The sequence below is a fragment of the Leptodactylus fuscus genome, chromosome 8 (assembly GCF_031893055.1).
Source record: "Leptodactylus fuscus isolate aLepFus1 chromosome 8, aLepFus1.hap2, whole genome shotgun sequence".
Classification (NCBI taxonomy): Eukaryota; Metazoa; Chordata; class Amphibia; order Anura; family Leptodactylidae; genus Leptodactylus; species Leptodactylus fuscus.
In genome coordinates, this window is record NC_134272.1 from 59,656,437 (window position 1) to 59,681,707 (window position 25,271).

General features: G+C 43.7%; 1 protein-coding gene across 3 annotated transcripts in view; it reads right to left on the reverse strand.

Moving 5' to 3' along the window:
• KATNIP (katanin interacting protein) overlaps positions 1-25,271 on the reverse strand; it is a 132,998-nt gene that overhangs the window by 94,448 nt on the left and 13,279 nt on the right. For all 3 annotated transcript variants that reach the window (XM_075286009.1, XM_075286008.1, XM_075286010.1), the window contains 5 exons: positions 15,087-15,297; positions 12,800-12,937; positions 7,844-7,986; positions 4,885-4,961; positions 1,939-2,008 (listed from right to left, as the gene is read on the reverse strand). In XM_075286009.1, coding sequence (XP_075142110.1) covers positions 1,939-2,008; positions 4,885-4,961; positions 7,844-7,986; positions 12,800-12,937; positions 15,087-15,297 — 639 coding nt within the window. The remainder of the gene's footprint in view (positions 1-1,938; positions 2,009-4,884; positions 4,962-7,843; positions 7,987-12,799; positions 12,938-15,086; positions 15,298-25,271) is intronic.

Sequence of the window (25,271 nt, forward strand, 5' to 3'; positions counted from 1 at the left end):
TACCCTCACTGTCAGAAAGTTTTTCCTAATGTCTAATCTGTATCTCTTTCCCTTTAGTTTCATCCCATTGCTTCTTGTACTTCCTTGTGCTAATGAGAATAGGGTAGATCCCTCTGTACTGTGACTACCTTTCAGATATTTGTAGACTGCTATTAAATCTCCCCTCAGCCTTCTCTTCTGCAAACTCAACAATCCCAGTTCTTTTAGCCGCTCCTCATAGGACATGGTTTGCAGACCTTCCACCATTTTGGTTGCTCTTCTCTGGACTTGCTCCAATATATCGCAGCATCCTCAAAAGAAAATTGCATGGTGACACAAAAAAGTTAGGTTCACTACACCACTAACCATGCCTACAATGGCATAAAAGTGGGTTAGAAGTGTTTTTGGTGGTAGTTGGCTCCTTTAAGTAGACTATACACTAAAATTAATCAGAAGATCCCACTATGTATATATATATATATATATATATATATATATATATATATATATATATATAATATTGGGATTGCCTGGCAGTCTGATGTCTATGGGGACTGTTCCTTGTTGACTGGTGTCAAGGAAAAGTAAAAAAGACTTTAACACCCCAATCTTTGACCCCCAGAGGTAACATGTAGCTACCATTTCTCTCCCTCCCTCCAGGAAATAATATAAGTCAAAGATAAAAGCTGCCATTTATTTGTCTTACTGACAGATACTATACCTCATGAAATAACAAGCCTGCTGCATAAGCAACTGTTAATTTACTCAAACATTTCCAGGAAGAATAACTGAAGGATAGCATAATACTGACTAGAACATAAAGACACTCTAGAAATAGTACAAGTACTTATTAAAACAAATGTGTCCATAGTGGTGACAGATTCACTTTAAGGGGGTTGTCCAGAACCTGGCAAAGTTGGATACAGATGACATATTGATACGACAAGTCATCGGCATCAGATTGGTCATGGTCTGACACCAGGACTCCGGATCAGCTGTTATGCCAACCATAAGCGAATGGATGGAACCAACTCTGCTTCAATTCAAGTGAATGGCACCACTGCTACAGTGTATAGAGCGCTATACACTGTATACAGCTTCCTGTCCATACAATGTAGCAATGGTGCTAGGAAATGCAGCTCTACTCCTATTCACTTGAATAGGAGCAGAGCTGGTTCTGAAGTTTACCTGATACCCAATTTCTGGCAGGTGATACAGCTGAACACCGTGGACCCCTATTGATCTGATACTGATGATCTATCTTGAGGATAGGTCATTTATCTCCAACTTTGCTAGGTCCAGGACAACCCCTTTAACTTTTCCCATTGTTTGCCCTGTGAAGCCAGTGTCTGTACACCAAGAGGTGCCCAGACATACTAAAGGCAATCTCTGCCACAACACTCAGTTTTGTTCCTTATGCTCCCTACGCCAATTGCAATGGCTCCTGGCCTGTCTTGTTGATTAAAAGAGAATACAACAGACACATAAAAGTAATTATATGGATCTCCTCCCTATCAATGGCATTTCTGAACAGTAAAAAAGGAACAAAAGAAAAAAAATCTAGTATAATTTATTTATTCAACTAGAATAAATGTCACATTCAGAGTCCAAGAACAATAAAAGCAAATACCCATGGTTATGATGCAGAATTTGCCATAGCTTTTGCCTACTGCATAGCAATGGGTAAAATCTCTGGCAGGTTCTGATTCGGGCCGATATTCACTTGAATGAGACTTCCATTGACTGCTAAAAAAAACATCCATCTCTTCAGTAATGCAGGGACACGGTTGCTTTATATTACTCTATGGCAGATATGGAAGCTCCCGAGTGAATACATGCTCCATACTAAACCTACTCATTGCAGCCTGGGGAAAAGAAATGGAGGACTCATGCCCTAAGTAAAGGTCACTGGTGTGTAAGTCCCTGTAAAGCATTAAATTCTAACAAGACATTGCCTACCTTAGGATCACTCCTGGAAACAGGCGCATTATCAATATTCTGGAGAACCTTCAGCAATTTCTTCTGCTGGCTGTATAAGAAGGCGAATACTGCATTAGACATCAAACAATTATTGACTTTTACTACTTCCAGACAGTAAAAATGTTTGAGAAGTAATTTTCCTTTCCTTTGTTGCTTGGCATACAGATATGGTAGCTCCAAGGTGTTAAAGCCCCTATACACATAAAGGAGAAGTCGCCTGAATCTGCCAATTTCAGGAGAAATAGCTGTGAGCGATAGGGTGACAGCTATCCAGGGTGCTGGGATGCCTTTATAGTAAGGTGTGAGTAATGTCCTATACACGTCAGCTTGTGATTGATGTAAATGTTAGATGAGATAAATTAATATCTAGGGACCATAAAGCATGGATGGCAAGGTTACATTGATCCATTACATGTCATATTGAACTGGAAGCATCCCAGAGTTTTCCCTCTTGTGTGAATATTCTATTCCGCGTCTCTGCCTCCTCTGTGACTAACAGATTCCATTACAGTGCCCTTAGGGCCATCATCGAGCTTGCCACAGACCCCGAAGCAAATAAACCTTTGCAGTTTTGCATTTACATTCCACATCCAAAGAGATGTAAACTGACGGCATTGCATGTGGACTACAAATGAGGAGAAGAGGGAGCCCGAGTTTACAGAAATAATCCAGTAGCAATGTATAAACCTCCTCTAGGAATGGCAAACACCATGCTATCCTGGTCGTGTAACTTGTAATATAGAATAACTAAACGGTTCTCTGACCTAACGCAGCACAAACCATTGACTTAGAGAGGTTGTCACGTATCAGCACATAAATGTCATTATTAGTATAATGAAACGTTATACAATTTTTCAATATACTTTCTGTATCCATTCCTAATTCTCTAGATTTTTTCTTGAGGTCATTGGGCGACTTCCAGTAGATTATAATGGAGGACTCTAGATACACAATTCTAGTCCATCTGGAGTCTGGTGATTGATTCATAACAATTAGAGACGGGCAAACCTCTCAAGATTTCCTTCGAGTTCGGGGGCTCAGGTCTCTCATTAGTTTTGGGTTGAACAAGTTCAGTGTGAACCACACCTTAAATTTTCTTAAAACATAGGGTAGAGTATTCTTAGGGCTCACAGGAAATCTCTCTCATTTCTAGCATTCTACGCAAACACAGCCAAACTTATGTCCGGCCCTCTTCTGTGACGCCATTAGTTCGGAGGTCATTGCTAAGGCCTGTGACTGGGCCACCAGTGGTCACATGGGCACTATTGAGGCAAAATCATAGCCCTCAGCAGTGAGCCTGGGCCAAAGGCATCACTGAAGAGCGCCGGATGTCAACGCTTAAGCCTGTGATTGGGCTACCAGCGGTCACATGGGCACCATTGAGGCTCAATCACAGCCTGATAAAAAGCCAGAAGTCACCACAAATTCCTACAGCGACTATGTATTTGGGAAGCCTGACTTTTTAACCCCTTCTTGCTGCGGCCATTTTTGAAGTTTTCCGTTTTTTTCCATGTTTTACTACAATAGCCATAACTTTTTTAAATCTTTCCATTCGCAGAGCTATATGGGCTTTTCTTTTACAGGACAGATTGTAATTTACAGTGTTACCATTTAATATTCTGTACTATATACAGGGAAACTGCGAAAAAATACAGAATGTGGAGGGTTTAGGAAAACACCATTTCCTTATGGGTTTTGTATTTTACGGCGTCCACTGTGCAGACAAAATGACCTAATTTCTGTGGATTGTTAAGTTTGTGGAAATACCAAATTTTCCACTTTGTGCTAACACCTTAAAATCAACACCAAATTTCATCATATTTTGACATTTGTAACTTTTTTTTATATTTCCCTATATTTCCTAAAGTGAAAACCTGAAAGGCAAAACTGGAGATGCAAAATTGAGGTCTTGGCGGTACAATGAAAGGGTTAAAGCCCAGGATCGGCAGAAGCTTCTGGAGTGGGAGCCATATTTAAAGAAACAAATGTCAGTAAAAAAATTAATTTTATATATAAAAAAATAATAATAATTAAATTCCCCCAATATGTGTGTGTACGTGTGTGGGTATATATATATATATATATATATATATATATATATATATATATATATATATATATATATATATATATATATATATATATACACACACACACACATATATTGGGGGAATTTAATTATTATTATTTTTTTCTAACACAATCTCACGCTATCCTCCCTTTTCAGCCTTCTTTTCCTTTCCAATCATTATTGCTCCGGGATTATTCTTTCGTTGTACCTCAAGCAGCCACATGGATTTCTGCATCCCCAATACAAATAAAAAGTGCATGAATTTCTCTAACAAATCTGCTGCATGTGAAATCCCACTTAGGCTAAGTCCCTACATGGCGTCCCGCAGGAAAAAACGTGCACTGCGGCCTGTCAATGGACTTGCTAGCATGTTGCTAGCCACTCTATTAGATTGAATTTGCTTCATTAGAAACTAACTCTTCAACTAGAGCTAGGATACGGGAGAACTCATCTGTAGCTGGAAAAGTTTTGTTTTACGACCTACTTTTCAGGGCATTGCAGACAATACAGCTCTGAACCCTCTTCAGAAGAACGCGGCAGTAGTTTTTGGTAATAACAGGAGAGGATTTTTTTCTGGAGTATATTTAAGTCACAATTGCAATTTGACATAACTTTGCAATTATTCCCATTCTTTTACTGAGAGCCCTTGTATTTTTCCCGGAGCTTTACTGACAATGTGCATTTACCAAGTGACAAAGCGAATGCTCTTAGGGGGTGTGCAGGGGACAAGGCAGCCAAGAGTCTGGAAATTATATTTTTGCAAGACCACTTAAACTACCCATAGAGAAACAGAAAATCTATCTTTTTTCACACAATGATACTTTATATAAAAAATTACATAATGGAGACACTACCTTAATTCCATAAGGTGGATTCTTTCAATCGCTTGGGAGACAACACCTTCTTTCATGTCTTGTGAAGATGTTGAAGACTGTTAAAATACAAGAATTATTCTCCAACTTTACATGGATTATAACTGTATTTGCATCCACAAAAATTCTAATTTTAAAGAGGATTCTAGAGTACAACTGCATATATTATTACGGAGATTGCTTAGACCTTAGCAGAGTGCTGGACCATTGAAAGTCTTCCTGCCTGATATTAAAATGCTCAAGTCCATTGTCTTCATGAGCTAAACTCAATCTCAGCCCACCTAGACTCTAATTTCTTCTGGGCTGTGTGACATTTCAGCAGTGCTTTGCTTATCCAGCTCTGTTCAGCTGTGTCACAGAGTATTTGGGGAAGCTCAGAGAGAAGCCACAGTGTTACCGCCCACTTGACTAACAGACTCTAATTTATATAAACATTAATACAGTTTATACCGTTGGAACAGCAGAACATATTTGCCTAAACAAAACATAAAAGTACTTAAATGTAGTAGGTCAATGGACTTCTGAGACCTTGTGCAGATCCTTGTTATGTTAAACTCATGAATACACTGGACTTATGAGCTCTCTTAGGCTAAGGCCCCACGGGCCGTAATCGCAGCGCTTTTAACAGAAAGTTCGCTGAGTTTTCCTCCGCGGACTTTCTGCTACAATTATATCTATGGGAAAGCCGCCGGCATTTCCGTAGATATAATTCACATGCTGCAATTTGCAAAGCCAAAACGGCTTTGCAAATCGCAGCGTGTCCGCACTGCGTTTTTTTTCCACAAAGTGGGCATGGGATTCACATGAATCCCATCCCCTTTGCTTGCACTGTAAAACGCCGCAATATTTCCCGCAGTGTCTCCGCTGTGGGCAAATCGCGGCGTTTACGTCCCGTGGCGTCCCGGCCTTAGGGTATTGCTCACACTGAGTTTTTGCAGGCTGATCTTGAGGTGGAATCCGCCTCATAAAACGCTTCCTGTTCATGTAAAAAAATCAGCTAAAGGAAAAAAAAGGCGATATTACTCATCTTCAGGCAAATTCTGCCTTGAAAATACCACTGAAATCAATGGGAGGAGGAAAAATGTGATGCAAAAACTGCATCAAAAACTGCTACTGTTTTTTAAAGTAAATTTTTCCCATCTGCCTGTTTCAGCAGTTTTGCCTGCTGTCTCTTCATATCACTTCCTGTTTTCATTATCAAACAGTCAAAACCACCTCCCCCCAGCTTGCTGAATAGGACACTTTGAAGTATCACAATACTTATTATGATTACTAGATATCTAATATAAATGAAGATCAAATAATATGCACATGCTTGTAGAGGACTCAGTGTTATCTGTGTGCTTACATAAAGAGATAACAGACTTGGCTTTATCAGCAAACTGCAATTAGCTGAAGAGCTGTAGATAAAAGTGAGAGCAGTGAGTGATGTCATCTGTCCTGTCTTATCACACAGGTCCAGTGCCATGGAAATGATGTGTAAACAACGGTTAGAATAATTTCATATAGCAGGAAAACAAAGCAGCATTGCTAAAGCAATATATTTAGGAAAACTCTTCAATATTAATAAGCGCGCAGTATAGATAGGATGCTTAAGTTGGGGATAGGCCTTTGAGCACCCATAATGTCTGGAAATGTTAGCGATACTCCAAAAATGCTGTAATACTGAAAAGCATACATGTCAGGGAACAATGAGGGGTTTCATGGAATGAGGGAGTCAATAGGGAACTGATTTAAAGCATCATAAAACTGAAAATACAAAAGGGAATAATACAGGACATCAAGTAGTCAGAAGTACGGATGGAAACACAAAACAACTGTAAATTTCGTCTTGGTTTCAGCTTTTACTGTATATCATTTTAGATTTGTAATGTTTTAGTGTTTCACTTTTAGGTAGACTTTAGGGTTTAGTACATGACCTCCTTCCATATTTAATAAATGTATTCTTTTATCTAGCTTTCCTTTCATTCTCTTAGATACAGTTATATTAGCAGGCAGTGGATCTACACTCTACATCTTAAGACATAACCCAGTCCTGCTAAACTCTTTGTATCTGACACATCAAGTGAGCAACTGTAAGTCTTTTCAAGGGCAAGAAAATCGCCACTATTGTTATTTATTTTACTGAAAAGTAATAATGCGCTAAGAGTCCAAATATTTTTTTGGAAAAGAAAAGCATTCTTGTTATGAGAGTAGGTGACTGGGCATTCAGTAGCATAATAAACACTATCACTTAGAGTCTGAACCACTGCATTAATAAGAATTTATTACACATCTAAGGCTAAGTTCACATTTGTGTTGGAGTCTTCGCCGCAGTGTTCATCCACAATTGCCAGATATAAAAGTCAATTTAAAAGAATGTACGCCCAACGGACTCCATTATAGTTATGTCCGGCTCAATATGTGACTCTGGTAGTAGCTGTCCCCCTATCCATTCTTCGGTTCCTCCGACACAACAGAACCAAGAATAGGCCGACGTCAGTGTGGACCTAGCATTGATGAAAAACACTGTACGCCCCTCCCTTAATGTCCTCTGGCTAAAAGTTCCCTGGTGGTGATGTTGACTGTCATGGCTACTGATACACCTGAAAATTTCTCCTTCTTGGCCAAACTGCAAATAAGCTGATACAATTAAGGCTCAATTCACACCTGCGTTGGCACCTCCGTAGGAGACTCTGCTGTAGAATCCGCTTTAAATTGGTGGAGAAAAAAAGTAATCAATTTCCATATAAAACTGGAGGAAACTGGACATAAAACTGGGGGAACCCATTATTGTCTATGGGGTCTGCGGGTTTCCGTGTGTGACTGCTTTTAAGAGGACAAGGTCTCCATCTTTTGGGTCCCCATGTGGACACAAACGATGAAGACCCAAACACTAGCAAAACTGTATTTCGAGAGATAAAGATGAACGTCCATGACAATAATCTGACAAAGTCCTTACCTCTAACCTGCTTGCTCTTCCAACAGCCTGATTCTCCAGTTGCATGGCATTTATAACTTGATATGCTGAATGATCAGAATCTTCACTTTCCGATATAGATTTTCTCGTTGCAGAGAGCGGTCTCTCTTTCCGACTAGCAGGTCCTAACAAAACAGATGATTATATTATTTTGGAGCAAAAAGTGTCCTGCAAATGTAATGAAAAGAAAATATTCACTTATATACAGGCGATTTACTTGAAATGTATTTGATAGCAGGAGTTAGCCAGCTCTCCCCATCCTTATATGTCTTATATTGTACAGTATGATGAAAGGTGTTCTAAAAGCATGACTATAATTCAACAACCTTAAAGTGTTCCTCCAATTCTAAAACAATTTTCCATGAATGAAAAGCATAGGCGAATATAAGAAGCTTTGTAATGTATCTTACTTAAAGGGGCTTTATCATTGGGAAATGTCATTTTTAGATAATCACATCCTTGCATAGCCTTTAGAAAACCTATCTTTTGTATGTAAATTGCCTCAGTAGATTTTGAATAAGTCAGTTTTATTCATATGTTAATGAGCTTAGACCGTTCATTGGAAGTGTCTGTGTGCACAGTCTGCTCTATGTGTATGTATAGCAGAGGCTGCTGTGCGCTGTGCATACACATAGAGCAGACAGTGCACACAGACACTTCCACTGCACGGTCTAAGCTCATTAGCATATGAATAAAAACAGACTTATTCAAAATCTAATGAGGCAATTTACATACAAAAGGTAGGTGTGAAATAGCCTTTCTAAATGCTATGCAAGGATGTGATTAGTTAAAAATGACATTTCCCAATGATAGAGCCCCTTTAAGAAATAGGTTTCCTTCTCAACTTATTACTTACGATACTTATGTTTTGCATATTAGTCTATTGAGAGGTGATGGTGGAAGAGGAGTCTGCTGGAAGAGGCACACTAATGCCTCTCAAGTGTCCCTCTTTTGGATGGACAGTTCCCAATTTTTGGCCCAAGTCCCACTGTCCAACTTTGCTCCTTAAATGTTCCACTTTTTGATACTGGAATATGCATTACTATTATTCCACAATCTATCTGGTCTCTAACCATACAGTATATTAGACCCCTGACTTATATAATATGCCATACATTGGTGCGATTTAGACCTTGAAATAATCAGATGTTGTTTGAGCTGATATTTTAAAGGGATCCTATCATTCAATCACATTTTTTTTCTCATTAACGCTAGGTTCACACCTGCGTTCAGGGTCTCCGTTCTATGGTTTCCGTCTTCTGCATGCCAGAAGACGGAAACCATAGACCGGGTCCGGCCGTGAGCGGCGGTGAGCGTTTTAGGCTCTCCGCCGCGAAACCGGATTTTTTTATCCGGACACAGAGTACTGCATGTCCGACTCTGTGTCCGGATTGTAAAACCCAGTTTCGCGGCGGAGAGCGCAAAACGCTCACCGCCGCTCACGGCCGGACATCTCTCTCACCCATTCAAATGAATGGGTGAGAGAGACTCCTGCAGGTTTCCATATCCTGCCTCTGTTTTAGGCAGGAAACGGAAACCTGCAGTACGGAGAGGGCGACGCAGATGTGAACGAGCCCTAACACGTCGGAATAGCCTTAAGAAAGGCTATTCTTCTCCTACCTTTCGTTGTCTTCTCCGCGCCACTGTTCGCTTGATATTCCGGTTTTTGTCAGTATGTAAATGACTTCTCTTGCAGTACTGGGGGCGGGCCCCAGAGCCCAAACAGCACTGGGGGCGTCCTCAATGCTGCCAGAGAACTCTCCAGCGCCGCCTCCATCTTCTTCTGGAACGAGATCTTCACCGCATCTTCTTCCGGCGGTGTCTTCTAACTTCTAGGCCTCGGGCCTAGGGCAAAGCCAACTGTGTATGCCCGTGGCCACAAGACAAATGGCCTAGAAGTTAGAAAACACCACTGGAAGAAGATGCGGTGAAGACCTTGTTCCAGAAGAAGAAGATGGAGTCAGTGCTGGAGAGTTCTCTGACAGCACTGGGGATGCCACCAGTCCCATACCGAAAAAAAACAGAATATCAAGCGAACGGCGGCACGGAGAATACAACGAAAGGTAGGAGAAGAATAGCTTTTCTTAAGGCTATTCCTATGTGTTAATGAGAAAAAATGATTGAATGATAGGATTCCTTTAATAAAAACCTTTTTTAACATATTGATATGCAAATACATTTTAAGCTTTCACCCAGAAAACTATAAGTGTCCTTCTCTGCCCATTCTAAAAAGTTGGGAGGGATGTACTAGCTTCGGCTGCTACACTTTGCTACTCTATGGGTGACAGAACCCTTTTAAGGGTATGTTCACATGGCGGAAAATGAAGAGGAATTCCTCTCATTTTCCGCTACCGGCATTTTCGTTGCGTTCTAGACACGACGGGATGCTGATTCAGGGTATCAGTATTCAGAAGTGGCATCCCAACTGCTGATTAGGCCCAGATGAATGGGCCTAATCTGCAGGGAGTCTCAAGTTGCGGACTCTGCAGCTGAATCAGACACGGTGTCCACGACAAGATCGAGCAGGGCACTTCTTTTTTCTGCGTCCTGCTGCGATTTCTGCCTCCCATTAAAAACAATGGGAGGAATCTGACCCGTGTTTGGGCACCAAATCCGCAGCAAATTCCTCTGTGTGAACACAGCCTAACACTGTTCTGGTTCAAGAGAACAGAATGAGAGAATAAAGCAATGAAAAGCCATCTTTTCCCCTCTACAAACTGAAGAGAAGTAGTCTAACAAGTGGAGAAGGAAACAGATTTCTTATATGATATATTACAAACTTTCTTATATTCACCTGTATTATTCATTTATGAAAACTTATTTTATACATGGATGTTCCCCTGAACCAAAGGCCACACTTTCACTATGTTACATGAAAGTGAGTGGATCAGTCTTGCAGCTCGCAGGTTGCTGTGACTTTGACAGCACAGTTACAAGATTTGGTAGTGATGGGAATTCTGGGTCATTTTGCAGATTAGTTCTTTATGATCTAGTTCAGTGAAAAGATTAGTTAATTTACTTATTATTTCTCTGACCTTAAAATACTGCTGAGAACATAGATCTAGCCTGTTAAGTCACTGCCAGCTTCTTGGATGCGGTATAATACTTGTAAAGAGGTTGTCCAGGTATGGACACTTACCACCTATCTACAAATACTCCATTCCCCATTGTGTGACTGGCGCTCCATACTCATGCTGAATGGTGCATGGGTCACACAAGTGCACTTGCACTCTATTCACAGCGAGGTGGGCTTTTGGTCCCCCATTCTCCTGATTGTTGGGGACCCAGCAATTCGGCCTCCAGAGATTAGACACTTATCCTCTGTCCTGTCCTAGCGGGACAACCCCTTTAATGATCAGATATATTTAATATGCCTGGTCATTATTAATGTTTTATGAGGTTTATCACTTATACCACACTGCAAAATGAATAACATTTATAATGTCAACCTTATAACGCTAGGTTCATACTAGTGTTGAATGTCTGTTATTAGAGTCCATCGGGGGAACCGAACAATGGAGAGGTGGACTGCTAAAACAGCCGTTATACATGGAGCCCAACAGACCCCATTGACTATAATGATGGTCTGTCAGGTCTCGTTTTCAAAATGAAGGCGGAAGAGGAAAAAGTCTCCAGTGCAGATGTGAACATTGTCTAACATGGGATTACTGTCTAGTTTAGTGACAGACAGTATAGTAAAGCACAATATTTTAATAAGAGCAAGGATAGTGAAGAGATGTACAGTATATGCCTTGCAGCACTTCGCTCTGTGTCTTGAGGAGGCGGACAGTGACTGCATCATATGATTGGTGAACTAGCTTAACTGAATGAACTACTGATCTATATTGTAGGAGAACAAATCATCAGGGTCTAGTTCAATGTGATGCATATGGCTGAGCACAGCAGTGAAAAGACAATCAGTATCACCTAGCATATGTACAAAAAGAGAATTGATACAGCTCACGCAGTTGGATGAACTTGGACACAGCAACACGTAGGCATAGCTATGATTAAGGGGCCAGCACACCTCGAAACGTGCTAGCGGTTTTCCTCTGCACCCCATGGATTTTAATTAAAGGAATAAAAGTGAAGATTTACTTGTCGGCTGCAGCGCTGGTCACACATCATGACTTTTGCAAGCACCTAGCATATTTAGCACAGAGTAGACTGGACCTCTGGACTAACAAAATGGTCATTTTATCACAAAAACAGAATGAAGCGATGCTCGCAAACTCTCTCACGCAGACTGAGTCTAGGCTGTGCAATTTCAGAGGTATTATTATCATCAGATTTGTATTTGCTGGGCTCTGTTGTGGATTTCTACTTTGCTTTTATAGCATTAGGTGCAAAAAAGCAAGTGGTTTTGTTCCAGGGAGTGATTCTGAAAGACAAATTCTGTATCACTCACTTTCTGAATTCTCCCACCACTTCCTTTAGTTCCTGATGGACTAGTCTGTGCCAGGAATATTAACGGAGTTACTTCGCTATGAAGATCAGATGATACTGCAGAAACCATTCATGGACTACCTATCACTACAAGAAATCAAAACCCTCTCTTGTGGCCAAAATTGTCATGTTATTGCACTCAGTATGCGGCAAGATCAGAAGCTCCCTCTAGTGGCAGCTGCAGTTTATGACAAGGATTCAAACCCTATTAAAATATAAAATGAATGTGGTCAATCTATCTATCTATCTATCTATCTATCTATCTATCTGTCTGTCTGTCTGTCTGTCTGTCTGTCTGTCTGTCTGTCTGTCTGTCTATCTATCTATCTATCCATCTATCTATCCATCTATCTAGGCTAACAGTACAACCTGCAGTGATTTGCAAAAGATTGCTGCAACCTAATAACAGCACACTTGTGTATAATTAACTACTTGACTATTACATAATTAACATGTGAACTATATACTACAAATGTAACCTTTGTGTCTTACGTGGGGTGTATTGCTCCTCCGGTCTTGGAGAGCTCCTCTGCATTTTACTTTTCACCATCACAGGCTTCATAGGAATATAAAGGTCAGCACTGTCTCTCCGTTTTGCAGACAAAACTCTCCCATCCTTCTTTTCAAGAGCTTTACAAAAAAAGTTAAAAAATGACAATGATAAATGGCATACTTCTACAAAGAAGCGTAACTTACAAAACTATTCACTTTGCAGGTCAAAGACCCATTGCCCAGGTAAATTCTACAATACCAATATGTGGCAAAATGTATATGCTGCCATTTCAAGCCCGATATGTGGACTGTAAACGTGTGTTGGTAACCATTAAAGTGACATTTCTGAAGCTTTCAGTGGGAATGAAACAAAATGTTCAGAGAGCGTCAGAGGCCGGAGATAAAACAGTGCTCTTTGAAGCCCCATGCCTGCACTGGTACCCACATATCTAGGAGCTTGGTCTACCCTCATATTGAATTTTCAATACATTTGTACTCAAAGGAAAACTGCTTATGAATAATACAAAAGAAACTTCAAAACCTCAAGTGATGAACACACTGCAAACATGTCACTAAAATATCTCTCCTAAGGATTTTGTGGCCCCCTCTAATTGTTTATCATAGGGCAGGTCTGCCTATGGGATTACTTAAAAGGAATATATCAACAATTTATTATTATAATTATTATTTTATTTATTTATTAAAAGCAAGGAGTGAATTCTATCCTTTTTTTCTAATCTGCTTCTCTTTTCTGATTGTAACATTTTTTTATTCTATTTTCTGTAGATGATTATGGGAGCTGCCATCTTGTCTGAGCTTCTCCTCTGCTGTTAACAGCATTTGGTAATATACTTTAGGGCTCGTTCACATGGGGCAAGAGAGGGCGGATTATGGTACTGAATGCACGACATAATCCACCCCCTCACAATGGAGGTCTCCATAGAACTACAGGAGCGTACTGCGCATTCGCGCGTAAGCGGCCTCCAAAAAATGGCCGCCCGCCGGACGGCCTGTGCACTCGACTTTGCCTGGGTCCCGATGGCAGAGCCAACTGCGCAGGCGCACAAGTCTGACCCCAGCCAAAAAAAGAAGATGTAGAGGCGGTTGCTGCAGAAGATGGAGGCGTCGCTGGAGAGAGTTCTCTCGCAGAATTGGGGACGCCCCCAGTGCTGTTTGAACGCTGGGGCCCGCCCCCAGTGCTGCGAGAGACCTCATTTGCATACAGAGAAAAAACGGATTTTTCACTGAACGGCGGGCCGGAGATGACTTATAAAGGTAGGAGACGAATAGCCTTTCTTAAGGTTATTCCGATGTGTCAACTAGAAAAAAAAAAGTTTTTAATAGGATCCCTTTATATTTTGCTTGGTTTTAAGCTCCTTTTGAGGTCCAGTCCCATGACCTGCAAAAACACTCTGTAGTGTGAACAAGAAACCCATGTCTCCTGGTTCACAGATAAGATGCAATGTGAATTGGCTGGTCTCTTTGTTGGTCTTAAAAAACATAGAACAGACACCAAGCAACCTTATAGTGTAGTATAATAGCCGATTCCTGTTGGAAATTTTAAACAATAGAAATTGAGCAAATGGCCTCTCACCTGCTGCGGTTGTGAAATACGTCCACATCCACGTGTAGACTTTTATAGTCAGGTGGAGGGAGCAGCACGCCCTACAGACACCGATCGCCAAGTAAATCGGGAGAGAGTGAAGTGGAGAGGAGGCAGAGATGACAGCGCTCACAGGTCAAAGGAGACACATAGGGATAATGGAAGTTTATTTGAAGAGAATGCACAACGTGACCAATGCAACGGCCTTTCGGGCTGAAACGCTCTTTCTCAAGTGAATGAACTTATTCGCAAGGAGAATATGCATCTCTGCCTTCTCTCCACTTCTTTGTTGGTCTTGTGACACAACCATTGATCAAACTGGAACTCAAAAGGATCCAAAAAAAGGCAAAGCTACACAGCCAGACCTGTCCTATGACAAAGAGGGACCCATAAAGAAAATTATAGCAGTGCGTTCTTAAAGGAAGGCATCAGATCAGATAATATTGCAATACAAGCACAGTCAGAAAGTTTTTTTTCTGCTGTGTGATCGGTACCTCCATAGTGGAGATTAGCTTTTTTTCCTGATATGCAAATGATAGAGTTGTCATGGACATGTATACCAGTATTAGGAATAGCAGGAGTCTCATGTGTGAAAGACCAGATAACGGAGAAATTGATACTAATATACTATATTAAAATCACAATCTGCACAAGCTGTAAAATCAGAAAGGGAATGTTTATTACCGGTACTATTAAATTCTAGTACAACCAAGTCCCCTGGAAGAAGGCGTTTAGGTTTAGCATCAAGACTTCTTGACCTCATGGAGGTTAAGGCTTTGGGCTCTTGAGGAGGCTCATCTTCAATCTCCTCTTCAATGGAGTCACTCTCATCAGCAGAATTCTCCTTTTTACCATGTTGTAGATGTAAACTCTGTTCTAGGCTTTCTCGCAGAGCCTGTCAAGTGCAATAAAATCAGTAAATGGGTCATTTAATTTTAATATGGAAATAGAAGATAATTTTCTTGCTGATTGTAGTAAAGAAATCTTATAAATGTATAAATGTATATATATAATATCTATCAGGACTAGAGATGAGCGAACAGTGTTCTATCGAACTCATGTTCGATCGGATATTAGGCTGTTCGGCATGTTCGAATCGAATCGAACACCGCGTGGTAAAGTGCGCCATTACTCGATTCCCCTCCCACCTTCCCTGGCGCCTTTTTTGCTCCAATAACAGCGCAGGGTAGGTGGGACAGGAACTACGACACCGGTGACGTTGAAAAAAGTAGGCAAAACCCATTGGCTGCCGAAAACATGTGACCTCTAATTTAAAAGAACAGCGACGCCCAGCTTCGCGTCATTCTGAGCTTGCAATTCACCGAGGACGGAGGTTTCCGTCCAGCTAGCTAGGGCTTAGATTCTGGGTAGGCAGGGACAGGCTAGGATAGGAAGGAGAAGACAACCAACAGCTCTTGTAAGAGCTAAATTCCAGGGAGAAGCTTGTCAGTGTAACGTGGCACTGACGGGCTCAATCGCCGCAACCCAGCTTTCCCAGGATCCTGAATGGAATACACTGTCAGTGTATTCCCGTATACCCGATATATACCCCGATACCCGTTCCAACGGTGTGCCCCCCCACCTTCACCCCAGAAATACCCTGCAAGTCCCCTAGCAATAGAATTGGGGCTATATACACCCACAATTTTTACTACTGGTATACAGTGCCATTGTCTGACTGGGAATTCAAAGAATATATTGGGAATACAAATACCCTCATTTCTTGCTACTGCCATATAGTGCCAGTTTCTGACTGGTAATTCAAAGAATATATTGGGGTTACGTGCACCCACAATTTTTACTACTGGTATACAGTGCCATTGTCTGACTGGGAATTCAAAGAGTATATTGGGAATACAAATACCCTCATTTCTTGCTACTGCCATATAGTGCCAGTGTCTGACTGGGAATTCAAAGAATATATTGGGGTTATAAATACCCTCATTTCTTGCTACTGCCATATAGTGCCAGTTTCTGACTGGTAATTCAAAGAATATATTGGGGTTACGTGCACCCACAATTTTTACTACTGGTATACAGTGCCATTGTCTGACTGGGAATTCAAAGAATATATTGGGAATACAAATACCCTCATTTCTTGCTACTGCCATATAGTGCCAGTGTCTGACTGGGAATTCAAAGAATATATTGGGGTTACGTGCACCCACAATTTTTACTACTGGTATACAGTGCCATTGTCTGACTGGGAATTCAAAGAATATATTGGGAATACAAATACCCTCATTTCTTGCTACTGCCATATAGTGCCAGTGTCTGACTGGGAATTCAAAGAATATATTGGGGTTACGTGCACCCACAATTTTTACTACTGGTATACAGTGCCATTGTCTGACTGGGAATTCAAAGAATATATTGGGAATACAAATACCCTCATTTCTTGCTACTGCCATATAGTGCCAGTGTCTGACTGGGAATTCAAAGAATATATTGGGGTTACGTGCACCCACAATTTTTACTACTGGTATACAGTGCCATTGTCTGACTGGGAATTCAAAGAATATATTGGGAATACAAATACCCTCATTTCTTGCTACTGCCATATAGTGCCAGTGTCTGACTGGGAATTCAAAGAATATATTGGGGTTACGTGCACCCACAATTTTTACTACTGGTATACAGTGCCATTGTCTGACTGGGAATTCAAAGAATATATTGGGAATACAAATACCCTCATTTCTTGCTACTGCCATATAGTGCCAGTGTCTGACTGGGAATTCAAAGAATATATTGGGGTTACGTGCACCCACAATTTTTACTACTGGTATACAGTGCCATTGTCTGACTGGGAATTCAAAGAATATATTGGGAATACAAATACCCTCATTTCTTGCTACTGCCATATAGTGCCAGTGTCTGACTGGGAATTCAAAGAATATATTGGGGTTACGTGCACCCACAATTTTTACTACTGGTATACAGTGCCATTGTCTGACTGGGAATTCAAAGAATATATTGGGAATACAAATACCCTCATTTCTTGCTACTGCCATATAGTGCCAGTGTCTGACTGGGAATTCAAAGAATATATTGGGGTTACGTGCACCCACAATTTTTACTACTGGTATACAGTGCCATTGTCTGACTGGGAATTCAAAGAATATATTGGGAATACAAATACCCTCATTTCTTGCTACTGCCATATAGTGCCAGTGTCTGACTGGGAATTCAAAGAATATATTGGGAATACAAATACCCTCATTTCTTGCTACTGCCATATAGTGCCAGTGTCTGACTGGGAATTCAAAGAATATATTGGGGTTACGTGCACCCACAATTTTTACTACTGGTATACAGTGCCATTGTCTGACTGGGAATTCAAAGAATATATTGGGGTTATAAATACCCTCATTTCTTGCTACTGCCATATAGTGCCAGTTTCTGACTGGTAATTCAAAGAATATATTGGAGTTACGTGCACCCACAATTTTTACTACTGGTATACAGTGCCATTGTCTGACTGGGAATTCAAAGAGTATATTGGGAATACAAATACCCTCATTTCTTGCTACTGCCATATAGTGCCAGTTTCTGACTGGTAATTCAAAGAATATATTGGGGTTACGTGCACCCACAATTTTTACTACTGGTATACAGTGCCATTGTCTGACTGGGAATTCAAAGAGTATATTGGGAATACAAATACCCTCATTTCTTGCTACTGCCATATAGTGCCAGTTTCTGACTGGTAATTCAAAGAATATATTGGGGTTACGTGCACCCACAATTTTTACTACTGGTATACAGTGCCATTGTCTGACTGGGAATTCAAAGAATATATTGGGAATACAAATACCCTCATTTCTTGCTACTGCCATATAGTGCCAGTGTCTGACTGGGAATTCAAAGAATATATTGGGGTTACGTGCACCCACAATTTTTACTACTGGTATACAGTGCCATTGTCTGACTGGGAATTCAAAGAATATATTGGGGTTATAAATACCCTCATTTCTTGCTACTGCCATATAGTGCCAGTTTCTGACTGGTAATTCAAAGAATATATTGGGGTTACGTGCACCCACAATTTTTACTACTGGTATACAGTGCCATTGTCTGACTGGGAATTCAAAGAGTATATTGGGAATACAAATACCCTCATTTCTTGCTACTGCCATATAGTGCCAGTTTCTGACTGGTAATTCAAAGAATATATTGGGGTTACGTGCACCCACAATTTTTACTACTGGTATACAGTGCCATTGTCTGACTGGGAATTCAAAGAGTATATTGGGAATACAAATACCCTCATTTCTTGCTACTGCCATATAGTGCCAGTTTCTGACTGGTAATTCAAAGAATATATTGGGGTTACGTGCACCCACAATTTTTACTACTGGTATACAGTGCCATTGTCTGACTGGGAATTCAAAGAATATATTGGGAATACAAATACCCTCATTTCTTGCTACTGCCATATAGTGCCAGTGTCTGACTGGGAATTCAAAGAATATATTGGGGTTACGTGCACCCACAATTTTTACTACTGGTATACAGTGCCATTGTCTGACTGGGAATTCAAAGAATATATTGGGAATACAAATACCCTCATTTCTTGCTACTGCCATATAGTGCCAGTGTCTGACTGGGAATTCAAAGAATATATTGGGGTTACGTGCACCCACAATTTTTACTACTGGTATACAGTGCCATTGTCTGACTGGGAATTCAAAGAATATATTGGGAATACAAATACCCTCATTTCTTGCTACTGCCATATAGTGCCAGTGTCTGACTGGGAATTCAAAGAATATATTGGGGTTACGTGCACCCACAATTTTTACTACTGGTATACAGTGCCATTGTCTGACTGGGAATTCAAAGAATATATTGGGGTTATAAATACCCTCATTTCTTGCTACTGCCATATAGTGCCAGTTTCTGACTGGTAATTCAAAGAATATATTGGGGTTACGTGCACCCACAATTTCTACTACTGGTATACAGTGCCATTGTCTGACTGGGAATTCAAAGAATATATTGGGAATACAAATACCCTCATTTCTTGCTACTGCCATATAGTGCCAGTGTCTGACTGGGAATTCAAAGAATATATTGGGGTTACGTGCACCCACAATTTTTACTACTGGTATACAGTGCCAATTTCTAACTAGGAATTCAAAATGCGCAAGGCTCCCGGAAAGGGACGTGGACGAGGCCGTGGGCGAGGTCGGGGGAATGGTTCTGGGGAGCAAGGTAGCAGTGAAGCCACAGGGCGTCCCGTGCCTACTCCTGTGGGGCAGCAAGCATTGCGCCACTCCACAGTGCCAGGGTTGCTTGCCACATTAACTAAACTGCAGGGTACAAACCTTAGTAGGCCCGAGAACCAGGAACAGGTCTTGCAATGGCTGTCAGAGAACGCTTACAGCACATTGTCCAGCAGCCAGTCAGACTCTGCCTCCTCTCCTCCTATTACCCAACAGTCTTGTCTTCCTTCCTCCCAAAATTCCGAAGCTTTACAGAACAATAACCCAAACTGTCCCTGCTCCCCAGAGCTGTTCTCCGCTCCTTTCATTGTCCCTCAACCTGCCTCTCCACGTCACGATTCCACGAACCTAACAGAGGAGCATCTGTGTCCAGATGCTCAAACACTAGAGTCTCCTCCATCTCCGTTCGATTTGGTGGTGGATGACCAGCAACCCACCCTCATCGACGATGATGTGACGCAGTTGCCGTCAGGGCATCCAGTTGACTGGCGCATTGTGCGGGAGGAGGAGATGAGACAGGAGTTGGAAGAGGAAGTGGTGGATGATGAGGACACTGACCCGACCTGGACAGGGGGGATGTCAAGCGGGGAAAGTAGTGTGGATGTTGAGGCAGGTGCAGCACCAAAAAGGGTAGCTAGAGGCAGAGGCAGAGGTCAGCAGCTTAGGCGAAGCCAGGCCACACCCGGAATCTCCCAAGATGTTCCAGTTCGTACCCAGCCCCGAAAAACTCCCACCTCGAGGGCACGTTTCTCGAAGGTGTGGAGTTTTTTCAAGGAATGCGCCGAGGACAGATATAGTGTTGTCTGCACAATTTGCCTCTCGAAATTGATTAGGGGCTCTGAGAAGAGCAACCTGTCCACCACTTCAATGCGCCGTCATTTGGAATCCAAGCACTGGAATCAGTGGCAGGCAGCAACGGCAGGACAAAGGCCGCCTGCCGTTCACGCCACTGCCACTGCCTCTGCCTCTGCCACTGCCACTGCTGACTGTGCTGGCGATGCACTCCAGAGGACGAGCCAGGACACCACTTCATCTGCCTCCGCCACTTTGTTGACTTCTACCTCATCCTCCCCTGGTCCTGTCTTATCTCCTTCTCCTGCACCATCAAAGGCACCATCAGGCGTTTCTTTACAACAACCCACCATCTCTCAGACATTGGAGCGGCGGCAGAAATACACTGCTAACCACCCACACGCGCAAGCCTTGAACGCCAACATCGCTAAACTGCTGGCCCAGGAGATGTTGGCGTTCCGGCTTGTTGAAACTCCCGCCTTCCTGGACCTGATGGCAACTGCGGCACCTCGCTATGCCGTCCCTAGCCGTCACTACTTCTCCCGGTGTGCCGTCCCCGCCTTGCACCAGCACGTGTCACTCAACATCAGGCGGGCCCTTAGTTCCGCGCTTTGCACAAAGGTCCACTTGACCACCGACGCGTGGACAAGTGCATGCGGACAGGGACGCTACATTTCACTGACGGCACACTGGGTGAATGTAGTTGAGGCTGGGACTGCTTCCCAAACTGGCCCGGTGTACCTCGTCTCCCCGCCTAACATTCCTGGCAGGGACACGAGAAGAACACCCCCCTCCTCCTCCTCCTCTACCGCCTCCTCCTCCGCCACCGCCTCCTCCTCCGCCACCGCCTCCTCCTCCGCTGTTAGATTGACCCCAGCTACGAGTTGGAAACGTTGCAGCACTGGCGTTGGTAGACGTCAGCAGGCTGTGCTGAAGCTGATCAGCTTGGGGGACAGACAGCACACTGCCTCCGAGGTGAGGGATGCCCTCCTCGATGAGACGGCAATATGGTTTGAGCCGCTGCACCTGGGCCCAGGCATGGTCGTTTGTGATAACGGCCGGAACCTGGTAGCAGCTCTGGAGCTTGCCGGACTCCAACATGTTCCATGCCTGGCCCACGTCTTCAACCTAGTGGTGCAACGTTTCCTAAAGAGCTACCCCAATGTTCCAGAGCTACTGGTGAAAGTGCGGCGCATGTGCGCCCACTTTCGCAAGTCGACAGTAGCCGCTGCTAGCTTAAAATCTCTCCAGCAACGCCTGCATGTGCCACAACACCGGCTTTTGTGCGACGTCCCCACACGCTGGAACTCAACGTTTCAGATGTTGAATAGAGTGGTTGAGCAGCAGAGACCTTTGATGGAATACCAGCTACAAAACCCTAGGGTGCCACAAAGTCAGCTGCCTCAGTTTCACATCCATGAGTGGCCATGGATGAGAGACCTTTGTGACATCCTACGGGTCTTTGAGGAGTCCACAAGGAGGGTGAGCTCTGAGGATGCGATGGTGAGCCTTACAATCCCGCTCTTGTGTGTTCTGAGAGAATCCCTGATTGACATCAGGGATAACTCAGATCACACAGAGGAGTTAGGGATAGCATCCGATCCGTCACAGCTGGAGAGTAGGTCCACACATCTGTCCGCTTCACTGCGTTTAATGGAGGAGGAGGAGGAGGAGGAGGAGGAGGAAGAAGAGTTGTCCGATGATGTGATGGTGATACAGGAGGCTTCCGGGCAACTTCGAATCGTCCCATTGTTGCAGCGCGGATGGGTAGACATGGAGGATGAGGAGGAAATGGAGATTGAACTTTCCGGTGGGGCCAGAGGAGTCATGCCAACTAACACTGTGGCAGACATGGCTGAGTTCATGTTGGGGTGCTTTACAACCGACAAGCGTATTGTCAAAATCATGGAGGACAACCAGTACTGGATCTTTGCTATCCTTGACCCCCGGTATAAAAACAACATCTCGTCTTTTATTCCGGTAGAGGGGAGGGCCAATCGCATCAATGCTTGCCACAGGCAATTGGTGCAGAATATGATGGAGATGTTTCCAGCATGTGACAGTGGCGGCAGGGAGGGCAGTTCCTCCAGTAGGCAACCAAGTTCTCACCGGTCCACACAAACGAGGGGCACACTGTCTAAGGTCTGGGACACCTTGATGGCACCCCCTCGCCAAAGTGCCGCCACGGAGGGTCCTAGTGTCACCAGGCGTGAGAAGTATAGGCGCATGTTGCGGGAATACCTTTCCGACCACAGCCCTGTCCTCTCCGACCCCTCTGCGCCCTACACGTATTGGGTGTCGAAGTTGGACCTGTGGCTTGAACTTGCCCTATATGCCTTGGAGGTGCTGTCCTGTCCTGCCGCCAGCGTCCTATCTGAGAGGGTGTTCAGTGCAGCCGGTGGCATCATCACTGACAAGCGCACCCGTCTGTCAGCTGAGAGTGCCGACCGGCTCACTTTGATAAAAATGAACCACCACTGGGTAGAGCCGTCATTTTTGTGCCCACCTGTGTAAAGCACCCCAACATGAAACTCCATGTCTGTACTCAACCTCTCCAATTCCTCCGCATCCTCATACTCATCCACCATAAGCGTTGCACAATTCTGCTAATACTAGGCTCCCTCCAACATGATTTCCCCCAACTCTGCTGGTTAGAGGCTCCCTCCACCCTGATTTCCACCAACTCTGCTGGTTAGAGGCTCCCTCCACCCTGCTTTCCCACAACTCTGCTGGTTAGAGGCTCCTTCCACCATGAATTTGCCCAAACTGGGCTGTTTAGAGGCTCCCTCCACCATGAATTGGTCCAAACTGGGCTGGTTAGAGGCTCCCTCCACCATTAATTGGTCCAAACTGGGCTGGTTAGAGGCTCCCTCCACAATTAATTGGTCCAAACTGGGCTAATTAGAGGCTCCCTCCACCATGAATTGGTCCAAACTGGGTTTTTTAGAGGCTCCCTCCACCATGAATTGGTCCAAACTGGGCTGGTTAGAGGCTCCCTCCACCATTAATTGGTCCAAACTGGGCTGGTTAGAGGCTCCCTCCACAATTAATTGGTCCAAACTGGGCTAATTAGAGGCTCCCTCCACCATGAATTGGTCCAAACTGGGTTTTTTAGAGGCTCCCTCCACCATGAATTTGCCCAAACTGGGCTGTTTAGAGGCTCCCTCCACCATGAATTGGTCCAAACTGGGCTGGTTAGAGGCTCCCTCCACCATGAATTTCCCAAAACTTGGCTGTTTAGAGGCTCCCTCCACCATGAATTGGTCCAAACTGGGCTGGTTAGAGGCTCCCTCCACCATTAATTGGTCCAAACTGGGCTGGTTAGAGGCTCCCTCCACCATGAATTTGCCCAAACTGGGCTGTTTAGAGGCTCCCTCCACCATGAATTGGTCCAAACTGGGTTTTTTAGAGGCTCCCTCCACCATGAATTGGTCCAAACTGGGCTGGTTAGAGGCTCCCTCCACCATGAATTTCCCAAAACTTGGCTGTTTAGAGGCTCCCTCCACCATTAATTGGTCCAAACTGGGCTGGTTAGAGGCTCCCTCCACCATGAATTGGTCCAAACTGGGCTGGTTAGAGGCTCCCTCCACCATTAATTGGTCCAAACTGGGCTGGTTAGAGGCTCCCTCCACCATGAATTTGCCCAAACTGGGCTGGTTAGAGGCTCCCTCCACCATGAATTGGTCCAAACTGGGCTGGTTAGAGGCTCCCTCCACCATGAATTTGCCCAAACTGGGCTGTTTAGAGGCTCCCTCCACCATTAATTGGTCCAAACTGGGCTGGTTAGAGGCTCCCTCCACCATGAATTTGCCCAAACTGGGCTGTTTAGAGGCTCCCTCCACCATGAATTGGTCCAAACTGGGTTTTTTAGAGGCTCCCTCCACCATGAATTGGTCCAAACTGGGCTGGTTAGAGGCTCCCTCCACCATGAATTTCCCAAAACTTGGCTGTTTAGAGGCTCCCTCCACCATGAATTGGTCCAAACTGGGCTGGTTAGAGGCTCCCTCCACCATTAATTGGTCCAAACTGGGCTGGTTAGAGGCTCCCTCCACCATGAATTTGCCCAAACTGGGCTGGTTAGAGGCTCCCTCCACCATGAATTTGCCCAAACTGGGCTGTTTAGAGGCTCCCTCCACCATTAATTGGTCCAAACTGGGCTGGTTAGAGGCTCCCTCCACCATGAATTTGCCCAAACTGGGCTGTTTAGAGGCTCCCTCCACCATGAATTTGCCCAAACTGGGCTGTTTAGAGGCTCCCTCCACCATTAATTGGTCCAAACTGGGCTGGTTAGAGGCTCCCTCCACCATGAATTTGCCCAAACTGGGCTGTTTAGAGGCTCCCTCCACCATGAATTGGTCCAAACTGGGTTTTTTAGAGGCTCCCTCCACCATGAATTGGTCCAAACTGGGCTGGTTAGAGGCTCCCTCCACCATGAATTTCCCAAAACTTGGCTGTTTAGAGGCTCCCTCCACCATGAATTGGTCCAAACTGGGCTGGTTAGAGGCTCCCTCCACCATTAATTGGTCCAAACTGGGCTGGTTAGAGGCTCCCTCCACCATGAATTTGCCCAAACTGGGCTGTTTAGAGGCTCCCTCCACCATGAATTTGCCCAAACTGGGCTGTTTAGAGGCTCCCTCCACCATTAATTGGTCCAAACTGGGTTTTTTAGAGGCTCCCTCCACCATGAATTGGTCCAAACTGGGCTGGTTAGAGGCTCCCTCCACCATGAATTTCCCAAAACTTGGCTGTTTAGAGGCTCCCTCCACCATGAATTGGTCCAAACTGGGCTGGTTAGAGGCTCCCTCCACCATTAATTGGTCCAAACTGGGCTGGTTAGAGGCTCCCTCCACCA